Below are 12,156 nucleotides of genomic sequence, written 5' to 3'. Positions count from 1 at the left end.
GCTCCCTTCTTTCCCTTTAATCCTTCCACTCCAAATAGAACCTGGCAAAGTCCTTGTAACTTTTTCTTTAACTAACCAGACAGTGGCAGTTGTAAATACACAGATGTTAAGTCTGATCCACTGAAAAGAAATTTTTTAAATTTTATTTTTTTAATGTCTACAATGTTGTATTGGTTTCAACTATGTTTCTTTATACCTGGTAAATGCTTGACAAACACACTGTGACTAAATATGCCTGCTAAATAGCTATTATGTCTTTGCTATGATGTGGGGAATATAACAGGAAGAAATAGCATATTCCTGTCCTTAAGGAGTTTATGATTTTATTGGATAAAGTACACTAATCCAAGTATCAATTCATGGACAACTGAAATAAACTGTCTTCAAATGCCAGAAACTTGTTCAGGGCTATGGGTGCCATGCATGATCAGGAACTTTACTAACTGTCAGTGTTAAAAAGATGATATAGCTAAGAATGTAGGCTTCCCAGGTGGTGCTGCTGCTGGTGCTGCTAAGTCGCTTCAGTCGTGTCCAACTCTGTGCGACCCCATAGACGGCAGCCCACCAGGCTCCCCCGTCCCTGGGATTCTCCAGGCAAGAACAGGTGGTGCTAGTGGTAAAGAAACCAACTGCCAATGCAGGAGATACAAGAGACGCAGGTTCGATCCCTGGGTTGGGAGGATCCCCTGGAGAAGGAAATGGCAAGCTGCTCCAGAATTCTTGTCTGGAGAATCCCACGGACAGAGGAGCCTGGCAGGCTATAATCCATAGGGTCACAGTCCATAGAGTCGGACATGACTGAAGTGGCTTATTAGCACACGTAGCTAAGGATAGCCAATGTTCAGACGCCACCACATTAGTCTGAAAAATTCTAAACTCTAAAACCGTCTTATTTCATTTAGGAAGTCACAAGTATCAGACACAGTTGGCCACCTGCAGCATTCATCTCCTCTTTCCTTGCTGGCAGAGGGCTGATCTTATTTGGATGTCCACCTTTCCCACATGAGACCTGAAGGTAAATCCCAATTCTGCTAAGACAGTGGTTTTCCATCAGTGGCGATTTTGTCCCCCAGGGAACACCTGGCACTGTCCTGTAGACACTTTTGACTGTCACAGCTGGAGGAATGCTACTGGCATCTGCTGAGTAGAGGCCAAGATGCCGCTAAACATCTTCCAATGCACAGGACAATCCCTCATAACCCAGATTTATCCAATCCAAAATATCAACAGTGCTGAAGATGAGAAACCCTGATAGAAGGGTTGAGCTGCATACTGTTAATCATTTAGGGAGCAGAAGTCCTCCAGGTGATTCTAATGAGCAGTCGAGGTTGAAATTCCTGGTTTAAGCCATTCACGGTAATTCCATTCCCTGATTAGACTGCTACAGAGGGGTCCTAATACCACCTAGGTCTCTCCAGCCTGGTATCAGGGAAAATTTGCTGGAGAGTCTAGGGGGTAAGCTTCCTCATTCTTAAATAAAAGAGAAAGAAAATAAATAGTTCTTTTGCTTCCGCTGGGTGTTATTTACTTATTTTCCATGGGATTCCTGGATTTTAGGCATCTAATGAGTGTGAGAGATGTTAGCTCAGGACAACCCATCCACTTAGCATGGCAGAATGGAAAGATGCCAGAAAGCTTCTTAATTATTAAATGCCCTTAAAGCTGCATTCCTTGGAGCGTGTGATGTAAGATAATTAAAAAAAAAATTATTTAGCTATTCTGGGTTGTCTCTTCTGTTTCTTGCAACCAGAAGCACCTCAGATTACTTAGTTGATAAGTTTTGTGCTAACTACATTCAAATACTCATGTAGTAGTTTACAGTAAGAGCCTCAATTTTTGAACTGTTCCTAAAAAGATATCAGGGATCTTTTTATCTAGGGCCCCACCCCAGCTAAGCAACTTCTTAGGTTAGATGACAAAAATGGTAGCTTTGGGAGAGGGAAAAAAATATTGATAGGAAAGAGGTTGGGGATATTTCAACTTATTCTTAGATATACGTTTAGTCAAATATTAATACATCTTTCCTGAAAAATTCTAAGGTCTGGGGGCTTGAATGATATTGGTTTCCTGAAACAAACAGACAGGAATCCCTCTGATGGACAAACTGGCGGAAAACTTTCTTTTTTTGGTCAGTTATATTTGTTTTGATATAATTCTTAGTAAGGCAATTGTTTCTCATATTTGCAAAGCTTTTGAAAAGACCAGGCTATCATTCCTAACACAGATGTAGTATCTCAAAGATAGTTACTTATTCTCAAAACTCATGATCTGAATTCTAAAGTTACCTACAGGATTACCTGTAACGTGTTAAGTAAATGGTGGATAAGCTGAGACAATTTGCTGACAAGATGATTCTGATTAAGAGGCACGAGTCGGCACGCTTGGACAAGAAGAGTACTGACATCCTACAAAAACAAACAAACAAAAAAGAATGAAAAGGTGCTACACCTATTAGTCAAGGGAAGACCCGCCCCCAACAGCCAAATGAGAAACTAAAAGTGAACATTCACACTCAAAATGAGTTAAGATGAAAGCATAAACACAGCATGTGCTAAAAAAGGAGGAAAAGAATCAATGATTTTTATACAGTCAAGGACTCCACAGAGTCTCTACATATGTAGAGACAGTACAAATAAATAACCTAGTAAAGGATTCCAGAATATAATAGCACACACCAAAATTAAAAATACCAAAGGTAAGCAAACTGAATTTGCAATGCCACTGGGAAAATCAGAAATCACACTTGCATAAATTTAATGCAGTTAGAAAATTTTTTTTTTTTTTTAAAGGAAACTATCTGAAATCACACCTCTCATTCATCTCTTGATGTTTATTCAACTAAAAGGCTCTGAGCACCTGCTTTGTGCCAGGTCTTTGGGCTCCAAATGTGAACATATTCCTGAACCTCAAAGAGCTCACAATCTAGCGAGGGAGACAGAAATACTGCTCACACATAATTAAAGTGAATTGGGTGCTGAAAGAATTAACTGCAAATTCTACTGGGAAACAGTAATTAGGGAAGTCCTGTAGAGACAATTTTTAAACAGAACCTAAAATGATCTGAAGGATGAGTACAACTGCCAGTCAAGGTTGTAGACGTCAAGGTCGTAGACAATGCAAGCAAAGGGAATGGAGTGGGCAGGTCTGGAACAAACACCAGTACCTGCCTGAGGAACGGCAAGTTTCAAATGACTGCACGCAACCCACAGAAGCAAGAGTGACAGAAGACTGGAAAGGCACAAATTATACAAATAAAGCAAAAGTCTCCGATTCCTCCCTTAATTCCACTCCGCTCCCTGGTGACACAAACTATTACTGCATTGTAAACTCTCCCATACATTGTTTTGAACTTTTTGCATCTATAAATGTATATTTATTTTCAAGCCCTCCGCCCCCTATAGTGGTCTCATACTGTAACTTTGCTTTGGCCAGTTACCAATATGCACTGAAGATCTTCCCAGGTCAGAGTTTCACTTTTCTAGTGAGATTCCTTTCCCACTAAAGAAAAGACCACTCCCACAGGAGAGAAAATAATGGTATGCAGAACGGCTGCAGACAGCAAGTTAGAGGAGACTGGTGAACAGTCCAGGAGAGTCATCTTGCCTCAGGCATTCGCAATGCAAATAGAGAGGAGGGGATGGAACTGAGAAACATTTCCTAGACAGATTCTGAAGAATCCAGATTGGAAGGATCTGTAAAGGAGGGTGAAGAACCAGTATCTGCACCTGTGTCCTATGTGACTGGGCGCACTCTGTTTGTATGCGTTGAGGCATGTGACAGATTGGGGATGGAGTGGGTGTATGGAGATAAAGAACCAATTTTTGAGAACTGTCAAATTTGAGATGCCTATGAGCGCCAGAAGACAGCTTATGACTGGGTTTACAGAATTTAGTAAGTAAGTAGTATCCAAGGCCTGATGCGTGTGAATAATATATACAAAAAGTACTTCTAAACAGACAGAGAGGGTGAACTAGCATGGAGGAACAGAAAATGGCCAAAACTCATAGTTCTCATTCTAGTTCTGCCTTTTGCCAGCAATATTAGAGTGGACCCTTGTAAGCGTCCGTATGTTTATCAATAAAATAGACCTAATAACATCAAGGTGAAAGAGGAGAGTGAAAAAGTTGGCTTAAAGCTCAACTTTCAGAAAACTAAGATCATGGCATCTGGTCCCATCACTTCATGGGAAATAGATGGGGAAACAGTGGAAACAGTGTCAGACTTTATTTTTTGGGGCTCCAAAACCACTGCAGATGGTGACTGCAGCCATGAAATTAAAAGACGCTTACTCCTTGGAAGAAAAGTTATGACCAACCTAGATAGCGTATTGAAAAGCAGAGACATGACTTTGCCAACAAAGGTCCGTCTAGTCAAGACTATGGTTTTTCCAGTGGTCATGTATGGATGTGAGAGTTGGACTGTGAAGAAAAGAAAGCTGAGCGCCCAAGAATGGATGCTTTTGAACTGTGGTCGGATACGACTGAGCAACTGAACTGAACTGAATAACATCCAAGGTTCCAAAATCCCTGGAACTGTGCACGGTGAAGTGAAGAACGTGGTAGTAGGGAATTTTATACACACAGAGTTCCGGACGCGGGGAGCGGAGGGACGGGAAAGCGGCACCAGAGATGACACCTGCGATGTTATCAGAGCACAAGTCGGCAAGCTGGAATTTTAAAGAAGCGACTCTACCAGGCACCGCAGTGTCTTCCGGAAAGAGGAGGCTAGAGACTGCACCATGGTCGGAGGGGGCAAACTAAGCCTGCGACTAAGCATTGTGAAGCAAGGCTGGGAAAAGGCCACAGGCCGAGCTCCCTGAAGGGCGGGGCCCAGGCCAGCGGGCCTACCTCAGGGGCCACGCCGCAGCCCTCGCTGTAGGTCTCGGAGATGAGCTGGTCGAAGAGCAGGTGGATCTCCGTGCGGCCGGAACTGCTGTCATCCGGGCGAAGGGCGCAGAGCCTGGCCGACAAACAGCGAAACCCACGCCCCTGCTCGAAGGGTGGCTCCCCCGGCGTCTCTGGCGGCGGCCCGCCTGGCAGGGAACCCACGACTTGCGCCGCCGCCATCTTTCCTACGTAGGACAACAGACAAACACTTCCGGGGCAGCCCCCCGCCTCCACGCGCCAGTTCCGGAAATGCCTGTTTCGGGTCGGAACCTGAGGTGGGAAGGGGTTCTGAAACTACAGGCTCCCTCTTTGAAAACGTATCAGAAATTCTCTGGGAGACTGTTTCGGCGCCCACCTCTCCTTGAACCCTGACTAAAAAGCGAGGACTGTTACTTGTGTCCCTACCCCCCGGAGGGTTTGTTATTGGGTAGGGCTGACAGTCCCGTTCCTCTTTTCACGCTTACTCCTTGGAAGAAAAGTTATGACCAACCCAGACAGCATTGAAAAGCAGAGACATTACTTTGCCAACAAAGGTCCGTCTAGTCAAGGCTATGGTTTTTCCAGTGGTCATGTATGGATGTGAGAGTTGGACTGTGAAGAAAGCTGAGCGCCAAAGAATTGATGCTTTTGAACTGTGGTGTTGGAGAAGACTCTTGAGAGTCCCTTGGACTGCAAGGAGATCCAACCAATCCATTCTAAAGGAGATCAGCCCTGGGTATTCTTTGGAAGGAATGATGCTAAAGCTGAAACTCCAGTACTTTGGCCACCTCATGGAAGAGTTGACTCATTGGAAAAGACTCTGATGCTGGGAGGGATTGGGGGCAGGAGGAAGAGGGGACGACAGAGGATGAGATGGCTGGATGGCATCACCGACTCGGTGGACGTGAGTTTGAGTGAACTCCGGGAGTTGGTGATGGACAGGGAGGCCTGGCGTGCTGCGATTCATGGGGTCGCAAAGAGTCGGACACCACTGAGCGAGTGAACTGAACTGAACTGACATTCCCGTTTAGCACTAAGCGTTTCAGATTCGGCCTAGGATTGCAGAGCGGCAGCTGTGGATAGGAGTGGCAGAAACTGCTAGTTCGACATTCTTCTTTTCTTACATCGTATTGGAGCCCCTAATTTTTTTCTCCAGACACAAACCACCCAGAATTAAGACTGTGTTGCCCAGTCTTCTTTGCAGCTGACCGTGAATCCTGTAGACCTTAAAGCAGCCCCACTACACAAAAGTAATTTGGAAGTTCAAACTGAACCATGTAAAATGTAACTTGCCTAAGGATGACCTGGTTGAGATTGGACGCCCCAAGATTTCCTGAAACGTTGAAAAGAAGAAAAAGAAAATTTAAATGTCCCCATTTAAAATGAGGGGAACAAAATAAACATTTTTAGCGGTGAACAGTTTTCAGTCACCGGACAGGTGAAGGCTTGAAATTTGTATTTGGGCAGACTAGGAAAACCAACTCGAGGGATTTGAGTTATGCAAATATAAAATATAAGTATCACCCATGACTCTTAGAGAAACCCTCGAAGTCGGCTAACTATGCATCTTTTAATAAAACACCTATGTTTAGCAATGAAAATAGGGGCTATGTTTTAGAAGAGGTAGTTGTGGGACTTCCCTGGTGGCCCAGTGGCTAAGACTCCATACTCCTAGTGCTTGGAGCCTGGGTTTGACTCCATACTCCTAATGCTTGGAGCCTGGGTTCGATTCCTGATCAGGGAACTAGATACCCACATGTTGAAACTAGTTTCCACGTGCCACCACTGCAGAAAATCCTACATTTCCCTAAGAAGACTGAAGATCCCAAGTGCTGTAACTAAGACCTGGCACAGCCAAAGGAATAAATATATATTTTTTAAAAGCTAGTTCTCTGAAGACTGGGTTTATTGGGGGAGAAATACTTATTTTACATTTGAATTTGGATTTAATTATGCTTGTCTATTACTGTTTATTCTTGGGGTGTGTGTATACTTATGTATGTATGTGATAATATGTATCATACATACATATTATGTATGATATTCAAACATGTGCTCAGACATCAGGAGCTGAGAACTAGTCACTGATGTTTTAGTCTGAATTCTAAAGCAGAGCCTCAAGTGAGGTTGATATGTGAGTGATTTACTCAGGAATGAACAGGAAAGGAGAATCTATATGTGTTACCAAGTTGATTATTGCAAGGGGTGAATGATTGCTGGATCTTTGGGATGTTATGAAAAGCTTTATGGAATGCTCTCAGAAACCCTGTCCTGAGGAATGGAAGTGGGGAGCTTATGTCTGCCAGCCTTTGGCCTCTATTGTCAAGTGTTTCCCCACTAAACATTAGTTCTGCAGAGCTTCTGGGTTGAGCATACATCTGTGTATGGCAGTTCCTGCAGGAGTCTGCCTTTGCATAGACAAGTCTTGAGGCAAAAGTGAGAGGTGTGAGCCAATAGGGTCAGAAGTCTGACAATTTAGCTTGTGCTGAGCTAGTAGATGCAGCAGATAAGCTGGTTGCAATCCCTGGGTTGGGAAGATCCCCTGGAGATGGGCATGGCAACCTGCTCTGGTGTTCTTTCCTGGAGAATCCCCATGGACAGAGGAGTCTGGCAGGCTACAGTCCATGCGGTTGCAAAGAGTCAGACATGACTGAGCGACTAAGCACAGCACATAGCAACAATCAGGATAAGATTGAAAGGCTGAGAATATTTGAAGCAGCACATAAGAGATGTCCAACACACTGGGCTAGAAGGAGGTGAGGCCTGGTCATCACCATAGTGAAGGTGGAGTGAAAGAAACCATGGAAGGAACCAAGGTTTGATGTGGCTCATGTTAGGTTGACACGTGGATGACCCACAATTCGTGTTATTCAAGACTGAACAACTCAAATATTGTAAACCATACCAGTCTGTTGATTTCTGATGGAACATATCCTTGTGGATGGTAGTGTGGTTTCTCAAAGGAAATGAACATTTCTACTCCATGGTGATTACCAACTGAAGGAAACATATCAAACTCTCAGGGAGGGCTTTGAAACCCCCTGGAATTGGCTTGTATTTAGACAGTAACCTCCAAACTATGGCATTCACAGCTTGTCAAAAGCACTCCCAAGAAAATCTCACACATCCTCACCTGTCCTCATCCTCAATATTTTTATAATCTTACAGTGACTGTGAGCCTTTAATGGGTGCTAAGTTCACAGACATTTCCTTTTATAAATTCTGCGTAAAGTGATCTGGAGCCTTATTCTGGAATTTAGCCTTTTTTTTTTTTTAATTTAAAGATTTTTTTTTTTTTGATGCAGACCTTTTTTTTTTAAGCATTAAAAAAAATTTCTTTTTAGTTTTGGCTGCACTGAGTCTTCACTGCTGCATCCATGCTCTCTAGTTGTGGTGAGCAGTGGCTACTCTGTCGTTGTGCACAGGCTTCTCATTGCAGTGGCTTCTCTTGTTGCAGAGCACAGACTGTAGAGTACAGGCTCAGTAATTGTGGCACATGGGCTTACTTGCTCTGAGGCATGTGGAATCTTCCCGGACTGGGGATCGAACTCATGTTCCCTGTATTGGCAGGCAGATTCTTTACAACTGGACCACCAGGGAAATCCTGATATGGACCATTTTTTAAAGTCTTTATTGAATTTGTTGCAATATTGCTTCTGTTATATATATATTATATATACTTTTTTTTTTTTTTTTTTGACTCAGAGGCATGTAGGATTGTAGCTCCCCGACCAGGGATGGAATCTGCACCCTGCATTGGAAGGTGCAGTTTTAAACCAGTGAACTGCCAAGGAAGTCCGTCACTTGTTTCACATTTTGGAACCCTGTTAAAACTTCATTTTTATCACCTCATTAGGGTCTGGATCATTCTAATGGAAGTAGGCTTTATTTTATCCCCTTCCCCCATTTCTAATTCACTTCCTTACTTCCTTCAGAACATTGACCATAATGTGTAGTTATCGTCTTTATTTACTTGTTTATTACCTGTTTCTTCTTCTAGAATGTAAGCTTTATGAAAGCACAGATACCATCTGCTTGGTTCACTACTGTATCCTCATTGCTTGCGTAGCACCTAGGATGTAACAGGCAACCCACGATACCTGTTGACAGAATGAATGGATTCACTATTATTTATTCAGAGCCCCTATTTGCCATTTGTTGGTTAATGTGAATATCAAATGTTCTGTATACTGTAAAGTCCTATAAACCTTAGGATTCAAATGAGATAGATATTATTATTTCTCCCTTTTACAGCTAAAGAAAGTTTAAGTGGTTTGAAAGAAAATTTAAATGGTTTGTTAGGGGCTACGAAGGTAGTAAATAAGTCAACATCAGACTACAAACAACCTGGGCCAGTTGAATCTTTTTATTTTTTTCATATTTACTTTAATTTATTTATTGACTTGGCTGTGCTGGGTCAGTTGTAACACATGAGATCTTCTGTCTTTGTTGTGGCATGAGGGGTCTCATTCCCTGACCAGGACTGAACCCAGCCCCTCTGCATTGGGAGCACAGAGTCTTAGCCACTGGATAGCCGGGAATGTCCCAGGACCAGTTGAATCTTACCTCTGTGACTGTGAAAAACATGGATACGAAATTTTAAGTCAATTTTAACCTCCCACATTTTGTAATGGGGAAAACAGGAGGTGGGGGTGCTGGTTTTTAATATTGAGATAAACTAGTAGAGGCCAGGAGGGAGAATTAGCCTTGGATTCTGTTCTAGAGTCTTAAAAAATTAGGACTAAGAGTCATCAGCTCATCAATTTGATAATAATAACAATCATTTAGTTAACATTTATTGGATGTTTCCCATGTGTCAGGCACTATTCAATGCACTTTACATGAACTCACTGCTTTTATCCTTGCAGCTCTATGACGAATATACTGTTATATAGCGGAGGAAACTGAAGTACAGAAAGGTTAGGACATATGCTAAAGGTCACACAGTTGTATGGTGGGCCTAGGTTTGAAATTTCAAGTTGGATCTCCTAACCACTATGCCATAATGTATAGGACTTAAAGTTTGACGTGGAAATATACTTAAAGCCTTGACACTTGTCTGTTAGATGACTTTGAGCAAATTGATTTCTTCAGACCTCAGTGTCCTTATATGTAAAGTGGTAGTGATAATAAGCATAGTCACAAGGTTGTTGTAGGATAAATTAGATGATACTTGTGGGGTGTATAACACAGTCCTTGTTGAATAGTAAGTGCTCAACAAATGTCATCTATTCCCCATTGCCTCATCTTCTTCCTTATCATCCCTCACCAAACAAATCAAGTACTGTGGGTACTTTTAATGATGATGATTTATTAAAAGAAACAATTATTTTCTCTTCCCAACCGCATCCTTTGTCCACTCCATCCATAGGTCCCTGTCTTCATCTGTCTTCCTGGGCAAGGACCTTCAAACAGTCACATCTTTGCAAATAGGAACTCTAGGAAGGAATGAACAATTGCTAGAGAAAGGGGGCCATAGGATAAGTCTTCATCCTGTGAAATGTACAAAATAATTATGCATGAGACCTGTTGTTTGGGGACCTGAATCCACAGAATACAATTGAGAGACAAGATTTTCCAGTTCTGGGACTCAATAAGAATCTGCCAGGAACCAACAAGGCCATAAATGCCCTAGGGATTGTGGGTGGATAAGGCAAATAATACATTCTGAACACAAGCAGGTTATTTAAAAGTATGTGTTGATTCTGTTGTGTTTAACACAATTTGTAATCAAAACTGAATCCTGGTAGCTTTTTTATTTTTCATTGTTTTCAATCGATAGCTACTGACAGTAAAGGATTTATCATGTGAAGCCTCTGAAATATTTTTATAGGAAAGGGGCTCTTATCATTTACTATGGCAATGTCATCCAAGGCTTAAAATAAGCATACTCCTTGGTCATCAATTGTACACCTTAGAATTTATTCCAAATAAATTAATAACAGTATGTACACCAATCAGTATTCACTACAGCCATATTAATGATATTAAAAATAAGAAATATGTTAAACGTGTCTTATGGAGCTTGCTAAGTATATGACCATACATGGTGGACACACACATGAGCACACATGAAGGGCATTAGAGATGATGGGATAGAAACATCAGTGTTGATATTAAAAGTTGTTTACTAGCTATTTCTCCTTTTTTTAAAAACGACTGTAGTGTACCATGTGTGGGATCTTAATTCCCTAACCAGGGATCGAACCTGTGTCCTCTGCATTGGAACCATGGAATCTTAACCACTGGACTGCCAGGGAATTCTCTCACTAGCTATCTTTAAGTGAAATAATCAAGAAATCAAAATAGGTACATGATTATCTTATTTTCACATAGATATTATACATGTGTGTTATATGTTTAAAATATGCACCAAAGTGTTAAGCAAACACCATTTGGGGGTGGGTGATTTTTATCTTTTTTTTTTCCTCTCAAATGAATAGTCTGATTTTTCTCTAGGATATATCAGGTAATGAAATTATTTTAAATGAAATTATTTGGAAACCACCATCCTGGGATAGGTGCTTCTTTTTCTTGGGAAGGATGGGTGAAGAGGGAGAGGTCATAAGAGATAGGCTTCTGTCTCATCTACTTCTGGGAAGTTCCACTAGGGCCGAGTGTACTGCCTGCCTGGCTTCAACGTGGAATGAGGAAGCAGGGAAGGACCTGATGTTTTTACCTTAGTTAAACACAGACGTGGCCACAGCCATTGCTGACACAGCGCTCTTCTGGCCCACAGTCCCAGTCGCCATTGCAGAGTTCAACACAGGTGCCTGAATTAGAACAAACCAGCTGAAAACTGCCATGCTCTAGACACAGGTGTTACGGAGGCCAGCCCATGATTAAGCAGCCATTTCCCCCTTCTTCGAGTTCAATACATAATATAATTTATAAATGATTAATCACAGAGTAGTACTCATTAACATCTTATGTATTTCAATGAAAAGCAAGGCATTCACACAATCTCAACAAAGTAAGGTCTACTTTAAAGAACAGAATAATTACTCCTGGCACATACCCAGAGAAAAAGTGAAAAAAAGTGAAGTCTCTCAGTTGTGTCTGACTCTTTGCGACCTCATGGCCTGTAGCCTACCAGGCTCCTCTGTCCATGGGATTTTCCAGGCAAGGGCACTGGAGTGGGTGGCCATTTTCTTCTCCAACCCAGAGAAAACCGTGATTCAAAAAGGTACATGCACCCCAGTGTTCATTGCCACACAGTTTACAATAGCCAGGACATGGAAGCAACCTCAATGTCCATCAACAGAGGAATGGACAAAGAAGCTATGGCACA

General features: G+C 42.1%; 1 protein-coding gene across 2 annotated transcripts in view; it reads right to left on the bottom strand.

The window, feature by feature from the left end:
• HEATR6 (HEAT repeat containing 6) overlaps positions 1–5,077 on the bottom strand; it is a 32,639-nt gene extending 27,562 nt beyond the window's left edge. For both annotated transcript variants that reach the window (XR_015148271.1, XM_086360353.1), the window contains exons 1-2: positions 4,848–5,077; positions 2,298–2,405 (exon numbers count right to left, since the gene is read on the bottom strand). Coding sequence is in view for 1 of the 2 variants with exons in the window: in XM_086360353.1 (XP_086216479.1) it covers positions 2,298–2,405; positions 4,848–5,066 (327 nt within the window). In the remaining variant the exon portion in view is untranslated. The remainder of the gene's footprint in view (positions 1–2,297; positions 2,406–4,847) is intronic.
• Between the last annotated feature and the right edge of the window lie 7,079 nt (positions 5,078–12,156).

The sequence above is a fragment of the Bos grunniens genome, chromosome 19 (genome assembly GCF_055505025.1).
Source record: "Bos grunniens cultivar Pamir isolate PY7600 chromosome 19, Bosgru_T2T1.0, whole genome shotgun sequence".
In the NCBI taxonomy this organism is placed as follows: domain Eukaryota; kingdom Metazoa; phylum Chordata; class Mammalia; order Artiodactyla; family Bovidae; genus Bos; species Bos grunniens.
This window is presented reverse-complemented; position numbering and strand designations above follow the sequence as displayed.